The sequence below is a fragment of the Podarcis vaucheri genome (assembly GCF_965113315.1).
Source record: "Podarcis vaucheri genome assembly, chromosome: 7".
Classification (NCBI taxonomy): domain Eukaryota; kingdom Metazoa; phylum Chordata; class Lepidosauria; order Squamata; family Lacertidae; genus Podarcis; species Podarcis vaucheri.
The window spans coordinates 43,205,128-43,225,941 of record NC_138765.1 but is presented as its reverse complement, the minus strand read 5'-3'; the positions used below and the strand labels follow the sequence as shown (position 1 = coordinate 43,225,941).

At 44.0% G+C, this 20,814-nt stretch overlaps 1 protein-coding gene across 1 annotated transcript in view; it reads left to right on the top strand.

Annotated features, from left to right (window-relative positions):
* The window catches only part of SMPD3 (sphingomyelin phosphodiesterase 3), a 122,871-nt gene that overhangs the window by 80,206 nt on the left and 21,851 nt on the right, over positions 1 to 20,814 (top strand). Inside the window, exon 3 of the mRNA XM_082232329.1 lies at positions 11,420 to 13,045. Coding sequence (XP_082088455.1) covers positions 11,699 to 13,045 — 1,347 coding nt within the window. The 5' untranslated portion in view covers positions 11,420 to 11,698. The remainder of the gene's footprint in view (positions 1 to 11,419; positions 13,046 to 20,814) is intronic.

The window sequence follows — 20,814 nt, the reverse complement described above, 5'->3', positions numbered from 1 at the left end:
ATTACACCAAAGGTCCATCTAGCCAAGTGTTCTGGTTAAGCAGGTGCCTCAGAAGCTCACAGGCTAGACATGATATAATGATTATCATCCTATCCAGTTCCTTCTTCCTTGCTCCTGTAAAAGCATAGGAAGCTGCATTTGAACAGGCCAGATCATTGGTCCACTAACTCACATATTTTGCTCCCCCTACATTTTGCCTCTGGCTTTGCCCACCACTGGCACTCCCACCCCAGAAGCTTACCCTTGAGGGAATGAGGTCCTTGGGCTGGAAAAATAATTCGCCATCCCCGCCCTACATACCACTCCTTGCAGCTGTAGCTTCCTAACCTACTTTGTAGGGTTGTGAGGCTCAAATGAGGAGGGAAAGTACCGGCACACTTGGTAGGGGCATGGGGGAGGGCCTTCTTGGTGGCTGCTCCCAAACTTTGGAGCTCCCATCCTAGAGAAGCTAGACTGTCTCCTTCCTTGCATTTCTACCAACTGGTGGAGACTTGCTTGTTCCAACAGGCTTTGGGGAATTGACTGCTTTTAAAGGAATGAGTTTTAATACAGTGGTACCTCAGGTTAAGTACTTAATTCGTTCCAGAGGTCCGTTCTTAACCTGAAACTGTTCTTAACCTGAAGCACCACTTTAGCTAATGGGGCCTCCTGCTGCCGCCGCGCTGCTGGAGCACGATTTCTGTTCTCATCCTGAAGCAAAGTTCTTAACCCGAGGTACTATTTCTGGGTTAACGGAGTCTGTAACCTGAAGCGTATGTAACCTGAAGCATATGTAACCCGAGGTACCACTGTAGTGCTGTGGTGTTTTTATTATATGTATTTTAATAGATATGTGTTTATATTTTTAAAAATTATATTAGGGTTTAATTACTTTTTAAGGATTTTCTCCTTCCCGCTTTTAGCTTTTCGTATTTTATCTGTGATTTGTATTTTTATCCGTAAGCTGCCTCGAGTCCCCGTCAGGGGAAAAGGCAGCATCTGTTAATGCTCCAGCCAAGGCCCACCTCCAATGTCTGATGCAATTTTGGCACGACCACCACCATCTTTAATTACTACTTTTTTTCTGGCCCGGTCTCCAAGAAGTTTCAAGAGGTAGTTAGCATGAAGAATCAAGCAGGAGTAATGTAAAACAAAAGAACTTCATTTACGCAAGCTTGCATTATTTCTGTTTTAGACGGTTCTTAACATTGTGTTTTCAATTGCTGTAAGCCTGCCCTGGGATCCTAGGGTGAAGGGCAACTACAAATTTTGATAAGGGTAATGATAATAGTCTTCTCCCGTCTCTCACTGACATGCACCCAGGTAAAATTCTAGATCATGATCAAAGGTAGAAATCTCCTTGTACTCTGGAACCTATTGATAATTAAGCACATTAGGTTCCCCATTATACTCTTGTACACCTCATTAAACACTTCACAAGCGAGGCATCTGGGGATACAAAATCTCGCTGATCAGGGTGGAATTAAGGAAAGTGTTATTACCATGTTACTTTCCCTTAGCATCCGACCCCCTAAGAAAACTAATCATGTTTGAGTTGTACAACAACCACCATCCTTCTATCAACAATGCTGGCCTCAGATGTTTGTTCAATGTGCATTTAATTCAGTTCAATTTCTAACAAAGCACTCTTTCTGTCGGGACCAAGAGCCCTCTTAGAATCCATGGACTTGTGAGGAAAGTGCAGAGCTGGTCTTTACCCCTGACACCCCTTCCTCTTTTGCTGCCATTGACCCAGAGCACCAACGCAAACACCCCTTCTGCCTCCATGCAGATCAGTTAAACAAAATGCCCACAGAGATGAGATTTATTGAAATATAAACTAAATTACAACAGCTGCTATGAAGCAGGAGACTTAACCAGACCCAGCAATGTTTTGCAAAAACAGCCAGTTCCATTGCTCCTCTATAAACAAGGCTCTGTGTGGATTCACTTGCCTATCCTACTGATCCCCTGTGCCAAATAAGGACATGAAGGTGAGATTTGTCTACTTTAAAAATATTTAACAGGGTGGGTGGATGAGGCTTTCCTCACATGCTGCCCAGTATCCAATCTGCAGTTCTATCTATAGATCTATATCTATATTTGTGTGTGTGTGTATATGTGTGTACACACACACACACACACACACATACACACACACACTATTGCCATGATCTAGTTTAATAGAGCATACATTAGTGTGTGCTACCAGAGGTCTTGTCATTTGTGACATGGTGGCAAGCTCCAATTTGCCACAAAAAAATACATTTTGCTAGCTAAGGGGACTCTTGCCACAGTGCATTCTGCTGGACCCCTTTCCTGGTGCTCCGCTAGGTGAGTTCCATTTAAATTTTCCACAGTATCTCTAATCCAAATGCTATTGTAGGGCATTGTGGGTAATTTAAATGGTGAGTGTCTGACACCAAGTCCTGGGCAGCAGTGGGTGGGTGGGGGTAACACCATTACAAATCTTTCTCCCTTCCTCTCATCTTCAATTGTGCATTTATATCCCACCTTTTCTCTAAAGAGTTCAGTGTGACATACATGGCTCTCTCTCTCCCCATTATTTTCTCACACCAACCCGATGAGATAGGTAAAGCTGAGAGATGGTGATTGGCGCAAGGTCATCCACTGAATGCCATGGCCAAGTAGGGAGTTGAACCCTGGCCTCCTAGACCAATGCTCCAACCATTATGCCACATTATCTCTTTGTGATCAGAAGAGAATTGAGGATCCCCTGCTGTCTTTCCCACACTCAGATGGTTGCATAAGGAATTCCCTCTTCTTATTCACATGGATGTAGGTTGTTTCAGTGAATGCAAAAAACATCGACCTCAGTTGCACTGAGAGGCTGGTGGAATTATTTCACACACTGGAAGGGGGTTAGGGTGCTCGTGTGCGAAAGGAAAACATCTTTGATTGGGCTTTTGTTGTTGTTGTTTTTATCAGGACATGTGGAGTCTAGAGAAAAGCAGTTCCTCAAAAGGCCTCACCACAGATTTCACTCTCCCATTGTGGCTTCTGCAGATCACTTGCACAGCTCCATGTTTTACTTAAAAAGAGATTGCTTTCTTTCCACTGGGACAGTTTAGCACAGAAGAAAAAAGGAATGTAAACATCTCCATTTTACGCTAAATAAACCTTCTGTGTTGCCCCTAGCAAAAAGATTAAAAAAAAAATACTGCAGAGATTCATGATCCGGCCCTCCTGGCTGTGATGTCCAATGCAAAACACAATCCTTGGCAAAGAATATCTGGTGGTCACAAGGCATCATGAGCAACTGTTTGGCCTCTCTGTGCAAGCAAATAGTGAATGGTTATTTGCTTTGCAATGTGTATCCCCCTTTCTCTGGTTAAAACAACAAGATGCAACATTTAGCTTTCAAATGGAATAATCTAAAGCTCTAGTATGAAGTAGGAACCCCATCAAAGGAAAGAAATGCTCAGCCTCTGCTAGATGGTTTTCTTCTTCCCCTGCCTTCCGCTATGCTAAACTGTGTTTTTTTTAAAAAAAAGAAAAACTTGAAAGCTTCATTATCATCAGATTCACCCGCCATCGTAAGGAGAGTCTGTCAATTAACCCTGGTTCTCTGAGAGATAATGTCATCAGTTCTGCTCTGAAAAATGGCCTGGAGCTGTCCTCCCTACTCCCACTCTCATTCCTCTTCCACTATATAACTAGGGTCAAGTTTCTTCAAACTGAATCTGCCAGACATTTCTCAGGTTCAGGGCCCATTGCTGATCTGATTCCTAACTTCACTGTAAAAGAGGGATGGGGAATCTGTGCTCACCCCAGCAATGTTGTCAGACTACAATTCCCATCATCCCTGACCATTAGCCATGCTGGCAAAAATGTCTTCAGGGTCCCTGCTCTCCATCTATGCTGTAAGAAATATGCTGGGCTTGAAGTGGTCTTTAGAGAAAGAGACATTCGCTGAAAACAGCCCAGGCGTGCTGGCAGCCAAAAGAGGAACTGAATCCAGCTTGACAAAGTAAAAATCTAATGAAGCACTGGCCCGAAGAGGTTTGTGTTCATATTCGCATTGCTTGGCCAGAAAACGCTTGTGTTTGAAATGTCCCCAGTGCGTGTATAAATAGGTCCAGAGCATGAAGCCCTGAGTTTCATTTAATACTGGACATGTGGCTCAGCCTTCCTGGCTTCGTTCCATTCAGCAAAGAATGATTCGACTATTTGGGGATTTTCGTTTAGGGATGAGCCTGGCAGCAACAATCCATGGGAGAGCATCTCCTGTAACTTTATGAACACATATTTGAAATACATTTTTATAGCAGCACTCAATTAAATTGACAGCTTGTTTACTGTCGACTCTGGTAGCTTATGGGCTGCCCGAGTGGCATATTTGGAGAGGGCTGGAAATTGTTTGATTTAGCTCTTAAGGGCTGAAAGGAAAGGAGTAAACTCTGAAAGCAAAGTAGTGTTTGATAGCTTCCACGCTTCTTCCCTGGCGTGACAGTAAGTGAGCAGCAAGGTAGGCAACCAAGGCAGTCTTGGCTATGATGGCGACAGCTAAGTTTAACCTGGATCAGGCAGTATATTGGGTCATTTGGTAAATATAGCTCAACATAGGAAGCTGCCTTATACTGAGTCAGACCACTGGTCCATCTCACTAGGTAGTGCCTACACTGATTGGCCGTGGCTCTAAGGCAGGCATTGTTCTCAGCCTTACTTGAGGATACCAAGGGTTGAACATAGGACTTTCTGCATGTAATACAGAGGCCCTTCACCTGAGCTAAGGCTGCCCCCCCCATTTTTCCCCCACTGGGAAAGGTGGGAAGAGGTGAGAGAGATTTCCATGACTTTGTTCCTTCATCAAAGGCACACAGGAAGTGAAACTAGGCCCCCACCATCGCCCAAGAACCAAAATGGGGGGCTTTGTTCACGTCAAGCATTTAAGGAACACCTGATGCACATATAAAGCACATCACTTCCCCCGAAGAACCTGGGGGACTAGTTTGTTAAGGTATGCTGGGAATTGTAGCTCTGTGAGGGGAAATTACAGTTTCCAGGACTCTTTGGAGAAGGTTTTGTGCTTGAAAAGTGTGTTGAACGTTCTTTCAGTGTACGATGTGAATGTGCTCTAAGTAATATCTATTTGTTTAAAGAATGGGTAAACTGCCTACCATTTGAAAATATTGTGGTGGTGTACAAAAAAAAGAAAGAAATAAAAACATAACACAAAGTTAAAACAGTAAAAATATATATTACTGTAAATCCATCAATAAAACCAAACAGGAACAATATCCAACAATGCTCATAGCGGCTTACAACAAAGGAAACAGCAACACATTTCAAGCAGCACAAAAACAATTTCATAATAGCATAACAATAACACAGCAAATACAAGAACACAAAAAACACATTTCAGTACTGTAAATATAAAAGATTACTTCAGATTACTTAAGCAACATGCAGCATCCAAAAGCTTAAAGATAAAACAGACACAGGTAAATACATAGAAGAAACAATCATTAAGCTGAGATATAAATTTAATAAACAATGTAATGTATTTCTATTTAAATTATAGTAATTTGAAAATTTGCGCCTATGCATATAATCTAGCCTATGCAATCTTTTCTGCTGTTTTGGGTGGCCAATGAGCAAGTAGATACCCTGAAACATCTGGAGGGCCCCACAGGTTCCCCACTTGATGGTTGGCTAGGAATCATGTTCTCCTCCCACTGAAATCTCCTTGTCTCCGTCCTCCTGAGATCTGAAATTGTGCCCTAGATTGGGGGTGGGGGTGGTTTAAAACAACTCCAATAAATCTCATTTTTTTGCCACGTCACCCGATACCGAGCCAAGCCATCCAGTACAGAAACTAAGATTGTAACCAGAAGTCAGACTCTTTTGGGATTGCTTTGATCTCTATTGCATCCTAAAAGCTTTTCTCAAAGGGATACTTATGGATCTTTTTAATGTGAAGGGAATAACCCTGGGATCTGTCTTTGGCTGCTGTGGCTTATCTTATGTGGGTAGTTTAAAATAAAAATAAAGAGTGGGAAAGGGAACCTAGCTATTACATGCAAATCAAAGCTTTTATATTGCATTCAACTATTCCCACTGGAAGCACATGCCACCTTTTTGCAAGGGGTGCATGATGAGTCCCTTCTCCATTTGGTATCTCCACACCCTGAAGGACCGTATGTTGTTTACCCCAGAGACCAATTACCCCTGGTCTGCTGGGTAATTACACAATCGGGCTGGGGTTTCTTCAAAGCATGCTAAGTACCCAGTGGACTGCTGAGAGTTCTTCATGGTTGTTCCATTCTCTTGGATAATTATGGGATTGGGCACAGAGCTCATGTTACCTTGGTACACTGGACCAAGAAGGCTACATTTACGGTAGTTCAATTTCATTACTGCATCCCTCTGCCATCTCTAAAATTCAAATCTACCATTCCCAGACCCTCTGGCATTATTTCTTAAGCTGAATCTATATTTTAATTGTGTGTTTTTTAAAGCTCCCATAGGTCTTCACAGTCTACCAAGCAGAGCCAGGTGTAAACCCCATGCAGGACCCTTCCAGGTGACCTATAATAAGAATATAATAATAATTTATTATTTATAGCCTGCCCATCTGGCTGGGTTTCCCCAGCCACTCTGGGTGGCTCCCAACAGAATATTAAAAACACGATAAAACATAACAAACTTCCCGAAACAGGGTTGCCTTCAGATGTCTTCTAAAATTCAGATAGTTGTTTATTTCCTTGACATCTGAAGGGAGGGCTTTCCACAAGGCAGGCGCCATTACTGAGAAGGCCCTCTGCCTGGTTCCTATTTATTGAGCATTTGCAGTCTCCTGCCCAGCATTACTTAGGCATTCTAAGAAACCCAAAACATCAATGCACTTTTGAAATCATTAGTTAAAATCCGTGCAGGTTTGAAAGGTTCAGTCTGGCACCTTGGTTCAAAATGGCTCCAAACTGTAACAAAACCTAAATGAAAACCTGCTCCTTGATCTCAGGAACCATCATGCTGCATTTGGCTAGGCTATCTTCAGATGCAGAGTGAACGGACAAACAACTTTCCAAACTATTGCAGGGTTATAGTCAACTAACTTCTAGTTGGAGTAGACCCAACAAAATAAATGGACCTAAATTAGTTGTAGTCATTAAGTTCCAAGTAAAGTCTTGGTTGAATACAACCCCTAGTAGATTCATCCTGATTTACTTGCACAGAGTTTAGATTATATCTGGTATTTACTGGTGCCCACAGTTAGAATTTAAAACAGAGGCACATTCTTAATCTTGGGAGTTTGTTCCACATTCCTTTAACAAGAGTGTCCCCTCCTGGTTATTCCAAGGGGTCTTCATTTAAAAGGGAAGGGGGCACATTTTTGTTGCCGTCATTAAACTGTTGGGGATGAGAAATAAACTGATGCTCATAGACTGTAGGAAGATCCCAACCTACCTTCTGCTCTTCCCTAAGGTACATGCCTGTTTCCATTTTATCTGCACAACAACCCAGTGAGGAAGAGTTTGGCTGAGTGTAGCTAAGATAAATCAATAAGCTTTGAGGATGGGTAGGGATTAAAACTTAGTCCAAGTGGAATGCTCCATCTGTCACAACCAGGGCCGGATTTACGTACCAATATAAGCTAAACAAGTTATAGCTTAGGGCCCCACTCTCTTGGGGGCCCCCAAAAAAATTAAATGAAAAAAAACCTAGGTGTACATTTCCAAAATATAAGATAAAAAACAAATTACTTTGATAAAATACATATATTGTTATGTGCAAAGGGCTTTAGATACCTATTAGGTTCATATAGCATATATTCAGCACAAAAAACAGCGACAATTTGTTGTTGGCAAAGGACAGCTGGACATATAAAGGGCCCCATTACCTTCAGTAGCTTAGGGCCTCATCAAACCTAAATCTGGCCCTGGTCACAACATGTGGTTTGTGGAGCAAGATGTGCTGGACTGTGCTGTGTCACATCAGAACAGTCCTCCTTGTGAAATATAAATAAAGCTATCTTCCCAGCCTTCATCCCGCTATGTTCATTTTCTACTTGTGGGGAGTGTTTTGCGTTGCTTGCCAGATTGGCTTTTTCATCCTCCACAGCAAACTGCTGTTTTGCTCCACTGAGTTTTGGTTTAACTTCTTAGAGAAAGTTGTCTTAACACACATTCTCATTCAATAGCATTTAAAGCTGCTTGCAAACACATTAATTTCCAAAGTCAGGCACATAATAGCTTAGCTTCTGAGCGATGAACCACAGGCAGAAAGAAGCTCAATTAGTGGCATTACATTCCTTAGCCATTGGCCGTAGCAAATTTAGAAATATACAAATGTATAAACCACATCACAGCAGATTTGGCCAATTTGTTACGCATTTAAACAACCTACACACCATATGAAAAAACTTAATCCTATGCATTTCTGCTCAGAAAGAAGCATTCCTGAATTTCGTGAGACTTACTTCTAGGTAAGTGTCTTCATAGGGTTGCAGTTTCAGACATTCCCCCCCCCCCAGACAACTAACTGTTTCCAGTGCAATCCTAGACATGTCTACTCAGAAGTAAGTCTCATTCAGTTCAGTGGGATCTTCTCCCCAGTAACTGTACATAGGACTTACATCAGCCACAGACAGGATAGCCAATGTCCAAGGGTGACGGAGATTGTACTCCAAAAACATCTAGAGGGCCGCAGGTTCCTCACCCTGACACCTGAGGCTTCCAGGGGCCAGATTTGGCCCTCAATGCCTCTCTATCCATCCCTTGTGATTCTCCCCAGGCCACACACACACACCCGGCCTTGCTTTGCAGCCTCCTTCTTTTGCATGAACTGTGATCGTTCCTCTTGCTCTCGCCTGGATGGAGGATGCTGCAGTCTGTGTGCAGAAAGCAACTTCTGGCTTTTGTGTTTCTGTACAAAGGTAACCCCACCCACTTTCCCCTCTGGCCCCACCCTCCACTGGCACACAGCTCCCATTTGGGGAATGTGTTGTGTGCTCTGCAATGCAACTTGCACCCATGTCAATGGCCGGAAGACCCTCAAGTACTGCTTGATTTACCTTGTTCTGCACAAAGAGAATTATCACGATAGTACATTTTACAGATCCGGGGGGGGGGGCATTTTCACCAGCACTTCACAAGGTCTCAGGACCTCAGTATATGCTGCTTCCTGGAATTATGCCTCTTTCCATCCTTTTCTTGCCCAGTCCCTAGATTTCTCTGCTGTTTCAAGCCTGATTAGCTTAAGTGATAAAATGCAAGACACGCATAATGCTGTCTAGGAAGAACCTGCAGGTAACTGGCAAGTTGCCTTTGCTAAGAGGTAGGCAGAGCTGAGATAAGAAGCAGTGGTGGCTCAAGCAGAGACGGCGAAAGAAAGAGATTATAAACCCCTCCAAGCTGCCAGTGCAGTCTGACCACCACACTTTAAAAAAATTGAGGCAAAGGTTATGCACAATAAGAACCCTGTGGCCAGAGAAGAACCTGGAAAACCTGGGATCAAGTCCCCACTAAGCCCATGCGAAGCTCACTGGGTGACCTTGGGCCAGTGAGAGTATCTCAGCCTAAACCTATCTCAAAGTGTTGCTGTGAGGATAAATAGGAAGGAGAAAACCTCATTGTGGGGTACAGCGTCATCTCCTCCCGCTTGCCAGTGCTTGCATACCCACCCCAAGGTGACGGCAATAGCCAGTCAACAATAGCCAGGAAGAGCAGACTCGGCCCCAGGGGGCTGTGGAGGTAGGCAGGGGGCACGTGCTTAGGGCCATGGGCCTCAGCAAGTGCCTGATGATGCCCAACCCTGTGCTGGCCCTGGAACTTGCTTATTTATTTGTTATCACATTTCCATCCCACCTAAGAAGCTGCACTGGACAGAAGGAAAAGAGAGAGAAACCATGTAAAGATGTAACAGTTTCAGAAATTTCAAAGTTCCAAGGACATGTTCTGATCAGGATACAGCTCACAGTTCCTTGCAGGAATTCTCTGCTTCATCCCACAACTATATCTGATGGTAGATCAGGAAACCAGATAAATCTGTAACTCTTGACAACAAGCTTAAAGCAAAGATCCAGGCCTCTTCCAAACTCCTGTGGAGCAGCCCCTCTGCCTCCTTTTCCAAACTGACTTCTGGAAGAGCAGGTTACTGAGTATGCTTCACTATTGTGGAGAGAAGGGCAGGAGGGGCTCCGTTGCTTTTGCAATGTCTTCTCTTAGAACCATAGAATCATAGAGTTGGAAGAGACCACAAGGGCCATCGAGTCCAACCCCCTGCCAAGCAGGAAACACCATCAGAGCATTCCTGACATATGGTTGTCAAGCCTCTGCTTAAAGACCTCCAAAGAAGGAGACTCCACCACACTCCTTGGCAGCAAATTCCACTGTCGAACAGCTCTTACTGTCAGGAGGTTCTTCCTAATGTTTAGGTGGAATCTTCTTTCTTGTAGTTTGGGATGTAGTTGTGGGATGAAGCAGAGAATTCCTGCAAGGAACTGTGAGCTGTATCCTGATCAGAACATGTCCTTGGAACTTTGAAATTTCCTTTTCCAAACTGACTTCTGGAAGAGCAGGTTACTGAGTATGCTTCACTATTGTGGAGAGAAGGGCAGGAGGGGCTCTGTTGCTTTTGCAATGTCTTCTCTTCTTAATCATGAGGTTAACAGCATGGGTTATCTTTGCACTCATTGGCCAAAACACAAGAAGGCAGACTGAGGTGTGCTACTTTGCATGGACTTGGGTAGAATACTGCCTACATGTTTTCCTTTATACCTCTATAAAAGCTTACATTTTTTCATGAAAGCTGAATATTCAGGGAGTGGCATGAAATATTATTGAGGACGTCAGGACCGCACAGGACCTTTATGGCTGCAGCCCTCAGTTTGTATGGTTCAGTGCAGGTATCGCCAACCTTTTTGGGCCAGTAGGCTGTTTTGAGAAAGTGCCCTGGGCTCCAGTCAGAATATGGCTGCCATAGGGTGTGTGGCAAGATACATTTCTAAAAATGCAGAAAAAGAGACAGGGCCACAAAAAGTTGTGAGCTTGCCTCCCCACTCAGTCCTTGGGGAAAAGGCACCTATATCAACCACCATCACACTCACTAAGTTCTTTGCATTGCTCCTCTGTCCAAAACTGGTGGGAGGGTGGGTGTCCAATCCTGACATCCAGTGAAGTGTGGGGATGCCTAAGGGTGCATGTGCAATGGAGGAGAGGCTGAACCAGTGTAAACAGGTACTTGGCAGGAAGAGCAAAGAGTTACTCATGCATTGTGGATTTTTTAAGAAATACTTACTGAAACCTTTTGCAGGTGCCATAGGAGATGCTGGTGGCCAGACTGGTGTGTGGAGGTATCACCCTGGAACCCTTGGTTGACTCTTTGTGGGGAATATTACAGCTTTATAATTCTGATAGCTCTTCCCTTCAGTGGACACCTCTGAACATGAGCATTCTTGTTCTTTTTGTCTTCGCAGGTGAACTTCTGCCATGGCTTCTTGTGATGAGCAATGATACACTCCGAAGTCTACAGAGACCAAACATCCAAAGGAATGGTTGCTTCGCTTCCTTCTCACTGTCACGAAATGAAATGGTGTTCCTAATGTGATAACTGCTTCTTGCAGTCTAGAAGACACAACTTCGCTAGGACATTTTGTTTTTATTTTATTTTTGTCTGCAAACGCACATTCTGATGGCTGGCGGGCAGTGATGACACCATGTAGAAGGTCCTGAAGGGGTGTCCTAACTGAGTTGCAATGGTTTTATACACTTCCCCATTTCCAAACGGCTTTCTGTCAGCACTGCATTCTTTCTCCTGGGGCTTGATCTTCCCATGTTATTGGCTTGGAGACAGGCTTATAGCCTCCTTTGTGCCTACCACCTATGAGAAGCGCCAAAGGGGAGATGATCCGTGCTACTTCCACGCTCTGTGCATCATCATCACCACTCCAATTTACCTGGCGCTGCTGGTGGTCTCTCTGCCTTTTGCCCTGATTGGCTTCCTGCTCTGGTCTCCTCTCCAGTCTGCTAGGCGACCGTACATCTACTCTAGGCTGCAAGACAAGAGCCAGATCCATGGAAGCACGTTGCTCACAGAGTGGAAGGCCGCCAGCAATGGGAAAAGCTTCTGCTTTGGCAGCGCCAATGTCTGCCTGCTCCCAGACTCCTTGGCAAGATTGAACAATGTTTTCAACACACAGGCCCGTGCTAAGGAGGTTGGGCGACGGATACGGAATGGGGCTAGCAGGCCACAGATCAAAATCTACATCGATTCCCCCACAAACACGTCCATCAGCGCAGCAAGCTTCAGCAGCCTGGTCTCTCCTCAGGGCGGAGATAGTAATAACCGCGCAGTCAATGTGGGCATCAAGAGGACAACCTCGATGGAGTACAAAGGGGACAACTCCGGCTCGAACAACAGTGAAGATGGTAGAGATGGCAAAGCTGGAGGAGATACCAATGAGGGTGAAGATGGCAACACGTGCATTGTGCGCATAGGTGGAGAGGACAATGGGCACATTTCAGACCTGGAAGCGGATGGCACTGGTGGCCAAGTCAATAACAGCAAGGGGCCAGCAGACCGATCACCAGAATCTGAAGCCGAGAGCCTGAAAGGCCAGACTCCGAACCATAAGCATAAAGAGGGGGATTCTGGGAGCCTAGATAGCTACACTGCCTCGCGAGAGTCCCTAGTGAAGGTGCGTGCCGCAGATGGCCCTGTGGACCAGAGCACTGTCAACAGCAAGCTCCTTTACAAGGCCTCACTGATGAAGAAGACCTCCTTGAGAAAAAAGAGAAACACAGATGAGCTCTTTGACCACGAGATCTCCGCTTTCTTCCCTGCCAATTTGGACTTCCTGTGCTTGCAGGAAGTGTTTGACAAAAGGGCAGCTGAGAAATTGAAAGAGGAGCTCCACCATTACTTTGAATACATTCTGTACGATGTTGGGGTCTACAGCTGCCACGGCTGCTGTACCTTTAAGTTTGTGAACAGTGGCCTGCTTTTTGCCAGCCGCTATCCAGTTATGGATGCTGCTTATCACTGTTATCCCAATGGAAAAGGAACAGACGCCTTGTCTTCTAAGGGGGCCCTGTTTCTCAAGGTAGGTCTCTTTCTATAAAAACTGATTCAGGGACCTTCTGGCCTGCAAGCAGGACAAGTGCATATATGTTTGTGTACTTTGCATGTCTGGGCCACTATGCAAATGCAAAATTTGTGGTGTGCAATAAAGAACCCCTTGCTTCGTTGGCACATAGAAAGCGGCCTTATACCGAGTCAGACCATTGGTCCATCTAACACAGCATCAAAATGAATGGGACCTGTCCCAAGTCCTGGGAGTGGCCCTTATCCATTTTGATATGGCCTGCAAACGAGAACATCCTTATGGGCCATGATTTTGGATCTCCTCTTCTCTCTTTTATATCTTTTCTTTGCCATTTTGTGTGCAAAGAACTTTACAATCAGCTCACTGAACTTTGCAGCCCTGGGGAGTACAGTGGTGCCTCGCAAGACGAAATTAATTCGTTCCGCAAGTTTTTTCTTCTTGCGAGTTTTTCGTCTTGCGAAGCACGGTTTCCCATAGGAATGCATTGAAAATCAATTAATGCGTTCCTATGGAGACCGCCTTCAGACCAGGTCCAGGGACAGTCTGTCCCCAGACCTCTTCTGAAGGCTGGCGGGGGGAGAAGGACTTTGCTCCCCACCGCCAGCCTTCAGAACAGCCTTCTGAATGTTGGCGGTGGGGAGGAAAACCTTCCTCCCACCGCAAGTCTTCAAAACAGGTCCGGGAACAGAGGAGAAGCGCTGCGCGCCTTCCCCTCTGTTCCCGGACCTGTCCTGAAGGCTTGCGGTGGGAGGAGGGCTTTCCTCCCCACCGCCAACATTCAGAATGCTGTTCTGAATGTTGGCGGTGGGGAGGAAAAACCCTCCTCCCACGCAAGTCCCGGGAACAGAGGCAAAGCGCTGCGCGCCTTCTCCTCTGTTCCCGGACCTCCCACCACAAGCCTTCAGGACAGGTCTGGGAACAGAGGAGAAGGTGTGGTGCGCTTCCCCGCTGTCCCAGGAGATTTCCCTATGGGCTTTCGTCTTGCGAAGCAAGCCCATAGGGAAATTCGTCTTGCGAAGCCTCTAAAAATCGGAAAACCCTTTCGTCTTGCGGGTTTTTCGTTTAGCGAGGCATTCGTCTTGCGGGGTACCACTGTACTTAACCTGAGGTACCACTGTATTCTGGGCTTCCTTCCCTGCCAGATAAACCTTGATATATTTTCCTGCCACTCTTTGAAGCATCAAGTGTTGTTAATTTTTGGGATATTTTGAAATAAGAATAACAGTTTTGGAAGGATATTCATTTTAATAGCTGAAATTCTGCCCAGTAACAATAGTTTTATTCTTTCCCACATTTCCAAATTTCTCTTTATTTCTTTCCAAACCTTTATGTAGTTATTTGGTAGATGTTATAGTTGTTCATTGTTAACCAGATCCCCAGATATTTATTTTCCCCCTCTACTTTCCTCCCACACATGATTTCTAGATCATTTTTTGTTTGGTTGTCCATATTTTTAACCATCAACTTGGTTTTTCCTTTATTTAATTTGAAACCAGCTAGTTTTCCAAATCTGTCTATCTGTTCTATCACTTCTGATATTCTCTTTTTCAGTTGTTCTAAAATTAACACTAAGTCATCCGCAAGTGCTTTTAATTTAGTTTAGCTGCCCCACTTTTATTCCTTGTATTCTATCATTTTTCTTTATATTTTGCGCCAAAACTTCTAATATGAATATGAATAACAGTGGAGACAATGGGAAGCCCTGCCTCGTCCCTTTGTGTATCTTACATTTTTCTGAAATATTAGTACTTACTATAATATTGGCTGTTTGAGCTTTATAGATTGATTTTATACCCTTTAGAAAGGTTTCTTCAAATCCCATCTTTTCAGTAACTTCATCATAAATAGCCAGGAGACATTATCGAAGGCCTTTTCGGCATCCACACATATTATCACTGCCTACCTTTCATTATGGACTTCTAAGAATTCCAAAACATTTATAATGTTCCTAACATTTTCTTTCATTTGTATCCCAGGAAGGAAACCCATCTGGTCTTCATGTATCAAATGTCTTAGAGTCATTTTCAATCTATTTGCCAATATCAATGTGAAAAATTTGTAATCATTATTTAATAATGATATTGGTCTATAATCTTTAGGTTCTAATAGGTCTTTATTATATTTTGGTATCAAAGTTATATATGCTTCTTTCCAGGACTCTGGTATCCTTCCTGTCTCCAATACCCTGTTCATAACGTCTGAGTGGAAGCATTAACTCCTCTTAAAATTTCTTATAATATCCTGCTGACCGACCGTCTGGCCCTGGGGATTTTCCTGTCTTAATTTGACTTAGTGCCCTTTGCATTTCCATCATTGATATTGGAGTATTTAATATCTTTGCATTTTCTTCTGATATTTGTCCAATTTACATTCTTCCAAATACGCCAATATCAATTCTGCGTTTTCTTTCTCTTTCTTAGAAAGGTCTATGTAGAATTTAACAAATTTGTTTCTTATCTCTTTTTGATTGATTATGGAGGTTCCATTTTTTAGCGGACTATGGATTATCCTTTTTTTTCTTTTTCTTTCTTCGGTTGCCAGGCTAATAACTTCCCTGGTTTATTTTGTAAATTCATTTTTTTTTTGTTTCATCGCTTGTTTCCCACCTACATTTACAATGTTAGTAAAATTTCAGTTGTTCCTTTCTTCCGGGCAAATGAGTCTGGTGTTCCATTTGCTGTAAGCCAGGCCCCAAGCAAAGTGGGCTTCTCTGACCTGTATAGATTGTGGCAAATTAAGAAAATGTGTGTCATCTTTCTTATTCTGCCTTCTGCTTTTGCTGTTGATAGGGGAGGGACAAGGAGCTAGGCGTGGGTCCTAGTCCATTCAGATGAATAGGGACATTCCCCATCAACCTTAGTCTTCCCTCAGTGTGAATAAATATGCATATGTTAGTGAAAAGCAGCATACGAAAGTACATTATATTAAGGAAAATTGTTCTGCAAATATGTGTGGATAAATGAATTTGAGAATGGGGGAAATGAGAAACAGAGAGAAACCAAAATGTCGCCCATCCCTGGTAAAAACACATCTCTGAGAGAGAGATGCAAAAAGCTGTTGTGAAGGCAGGGAAGAAAAGGCAGGCATTATGATCTCAGTGGCCATGGACTTTGCCCATCTCATAAACCCAGTTGCATTGACTTTACTGTGTGGCGCATCTGTCAGTTTATGAGCTTGGGGAGCTGCTGGCTCACCTCCTGCCCAAGCTCTTACTTGGACTTTTGGCTGTACTTTCCGTCCCTTGTTCTTTATCAGCACTGCAGCAAACAGTTTGCAGGGGCCGACGGGGAACTCTTTCACAACGGAATGCAATAAATCTCGGAGGATTCCAAGACCTGGGTCCCATTTGCCAATTAAGCAAGCCATGCCCTCCAATTCTTAAAGGATGCTTTCTTGAAAATGGTGTGAGGGAAATGGGTAGGAAGAACCTCTCTCATGATACGAGAACCCACCGGGGCCCTCCACTGAAGCTGAAGCTTCCGGACAGATGCAAAGAAGCACTTATTCACACAACACACAGTTAACCTTTGGAATTCACTACCGCAAGATTCAGTGATGGTCATAAACCTGGGTGGCTATACCAGGGGGTATAGACAAATTCATGGGCGTTGGTGGTTAAGGCTATCAGTGGCTACTGACCACAATGGCTATGTTCTTCCTCCATGGTTGGAGGCAGTGTGCTTCTAAATACCAGTTGCTTGGAATCACAAATATAGAGAGTGCTGCTGTGCTCAGTCCTGCTTGGATGAGGGGCATCTGGTTGGCCACAGTGAGAACATGATGCTGGAGTAGATGGAAAACCAGCCTGCTTTGGCAGGTCTCTTCTTACGTTCTTATGAAGCAGGTCACTGATCTGTCTACCTCAGTAGCATCTTTAATGATTCGCAACAGCTCTGCAGGGTTTCAGTGTTTCCCAGATCTTCCGGGAATTGCTAGAGCCCAAAACTGGGACATTTTGCATACAAGGTAGCGATGGACACGATACCAAATTCTGACTGGTTCCAGTTCTGCAGAGTTCTACAGTAGTGCCGGCATTGTTCTGGTTCCATGTGGATATTTTAGGAGGAATATGCACAAATCCTTTTTTTAAAAAACCCCTCAAACCTCTGCATGAAACTTTTTTAATTTCAAAAATGTGTTCACTTAGAAGGTGGTCTGAGAGCTTCCTCTCTTGTCTTTTGTTGGTTCCATGGGGGCAGCTACATTTTCCCCTGTACAACCCCACTGAAAATGGTGGCACAACTTGCATTGCTCCCAAGGGAACTTGTTCTAGATTTGTTACATTTGTATGTCGCTTCCCACTACAAAAAAAGTCCCAAAGCGATTTACAACACAAGTAAAAAATAAAAACAACCATGAAAATGATGAAAGCATGTGAAAAACATACTAAGAATTTTAACATGGGCTCATCCCTATTGTAATCACCGCACCCAACTGGAGATAAACACCGAAACAAAACAAACATTGGGGCAGCCAGAATGTATAGAGGAGAGAGAAAATATCTGTGCCTAGTACCAAAATCATAACAAAGCGGGTACCAGGCAGGCCTCCCTGGAGAAAGTATTGCAATAATAAGGGGCTATTAAAGAAAAGGTTTGTTCTCTTGTTGCCACCTGCTGGAGCTCCCTTGGAGGTGGCACTCAGAGGAGAGCCTCAGTTTATGGGCAGGTGGCAAAAGGTAGGGAAAGATATGTGGAAAGGTGTTCCTTTAGGGATCCTCTCTGGCTTTCCAAATAGGGCAGTGGGCAGCCTTTAGTCTAATTTCAAAATTATTCTGCATGTTCAGAGCTTTGGCAAGTGTGTTATTCATTCATTCGTTCAAGTATTGTATACCACCAAAACAGACACAATATAATGTGGCGATGTATTAAACACCACAAAAATAGTGCAATATGATTACAGGGACTGGCTGATAAAAAAATGTAAGCAGGTGCAGAGGCCTGTCTACATAAAAAAGGCCTCCCTGAGTCATCTGAAAGTCAAAAGTGAGGATGCCTGTTGGATCTATGTTGGGAGAGGGTTTTTGAGCCTGAGACTAGCAGGCTTCTGAGGCACAAGGGACAACCAGCAGCCTGCTAGGTAAGGAAAAACGGGAGGAGAAAAGGGGGTTCTGGAAAGACACAGTGAGAAGGGGGGTTCTGCCCACATTGGCCCTTGACCCAGCCCACCACTTGGATGTGCCCTCCACTGGCAGATATCCTTCACCCTTGGTACAGGGGGTAGGAACATTTGTTGTTGTTGTTTAGTCCTTTAGTCGTGTCTGACTCTTTGTGACCCCATGGACCAGAGCACGCCAGGCACTCCTGTCTTCCACTGCCTCCCGCAGTTTGGTCAAATTCATGCTGGTAGCTTCGAGAACACTGTCCAACCATCTCGTCCTCTGTCGTCCCCTTCTCCTTGTGCCCTCCATCTTTCCCAACATCAAGGTCTTTTCCAGGGAGTCTTCTCTTCTCATGTGGTGGCCAAAGTGTTGGAGCCTCAGCTTCACAATCTGTCCTTCCAGCGAGCACTCAGGGCTGATTTCCTTCAGAATGGATAGGTTTGATCTTCTTGCAGTCCATGGGACTCTCAAGAGTCTCCTCCAGCACCGTAATTCAAAAGCATCAATTCTTTGGTGATCAGCCTTCTTTATGATCCAGCTCTTACTTCCATACATCACTACTGGGAAAACCATAGCTTTAACTATACGGACCTTTGTTGGCAAGGTGATGTCTCTACTTTTTAGGATGCTGTCTAGTTTTGTCATTGCTTTCCTCCCAAGAAGCAGGCGTCTTTTAATTTCATGGCTGCTATCACCATCTGCAGTGATCATGGAGCCCAAGAAAGTAAAATCTCTCACTGCCTCCATTTCTTCCCCTTCTATTTGCCAGGAGGTGATGGGCCCAGTGGCCATGATCTTCGTTTACTGAACAAAAAACTGGAAAGGTGCCTTGTACCAAGACAAAGTATTTTTGATCCATCTAGCACAATTTTTATCTGCTCTGATGGGCAGCAGTGTGTAAATCTGGATTCTTTTACTGTACGGGGCTTTCATAAAATTAAAAATAAAACAAAAAAGAAGAAGCCAAACCTTTCCAAAATCTGAGCATCATTCATGTCACTGACTCCCTTCAGCATGTGCATATATTAAGGATTAAGGGATTAAAAAACCAGTCTGCTTCCAGCTGCCCAAAGCTGAGTCATTGATTTATGACCCATCCAGGCAAGCTGGCAGCTGTTTTTCCACCCCTCTTGCAGGAAAGTAAGCCTCTTTTCCAGCTACTATGAGGATTGATAGACTTAATTATCAACTCCCAAGTCTTCACTAAGATGGGATGGAGGGACTTGTTTACTGCCAGGACTCCAAATAAAACAAATCAGTAAATCTTGCTCAGATCCTCCAGCCTAGCTAGAAAGTGCACTGGAGCAACATCGGTGCCATTTCAAAAAATCTTGTGCAAAGCATTTTATTAAGCATGCTGGGTGCAAAGTTATGGGTGCCTAAATCTCATCGATCACCATAAGATTTTGCAAGGCATGCTGTAGTGTGGTCTGTCATGAATTCCAAACTGTCTTGTTTGCTTGTTGTTCTTGCAATTACGTTGTTCAAGAACTAAAGAGTCAGCAAACTAGCTCCATCAGCTCAATGAAGTTTTAGACTTATTTTTCTTCAGCAGCAGCCTCGCCACTCCCCATGGCGAATCACAAACTGAAGGGAGCGTCAAAAAAAGGACAGTATGGTGTAGTGATCAAAGCACCAATCCCCAGCCTGTCACCTTCTGGGTGTTTTGGACTACAGTTTCCACCAGGCCATTCTGGGTGGAGGCTAATGAAAGTTGTAGTCCCAAACATCAGGAGGGAGCCGACTAAGCAGGTCAGTTCCTAGATGGGAAATCCCCAGAAAGCCTTACTTTGAGTTCTGCTAAGGAAGAAAGATAGGGTAGCATTTTTATTTATTTTTTAAATGAATCTAAGAGCTGAGGAAGGAAAGAAGGAAGGAAGGAAGGAAGGAAGGAAGGAAGGAAGGAAGGAAGGAGTCCAAAATTGAACTGGGCTAGTGTAAGCCTCGTGTGTGAACTGTGATAAGTCCCACTGTGTTGCCTATTTACAAGTACAGATGGACAAACCCTCAGAGGTTTAGTAACCATTCTAGGGTTTTGCAAGCACCTCATGCTTATTTCTGCCTACATACCTGTCCTGGGAATTTCTGCATCAGCTTTTAAAAGCAGCTTCCCTTTTATTCCTAGGCAGTAATCTAAATATTTTATATATACACACACACAGCCTCTGCTAATGCAAGACTTGGCTGGATTCCACACATTCTAGATGCACGAGAATCTTAAGAGAAAAGCAACAGTGGGCAGCTCTTGCCTTTGACTATTAAGCAGAATAGGCCCTCCTTTAAATAAGAATGTGATTAGCTATCTTATTGTTTCCTGCTTTCCTTTATTACTGGGAATCACCATCGTAGAGATAACGGGGCATTTAGTTGCCACCACATTCATTCACTTCCTTTACCTTTCAGAGGTACCTGGCAATGGGACTGTTGCACATGGGGATGACTGGACCTATAAAAGTCTGATCCATCCCAGTTTTCAGAGAGGATGGGACTAAGTCTGCCTCATCCTGTTTCCAGGCAAATTTGTAATGGAAAATCCTTTAAAATCTGCCTGGAAAAATGAACAAGAGGGAGGTACCAGAAGATTCAAGGGGACTCCCATGGTTTGCAGAAGTATACAAAATTTATTTAAGGGATAAAACCATAAATGGGGGGGGGGGAAGGACCC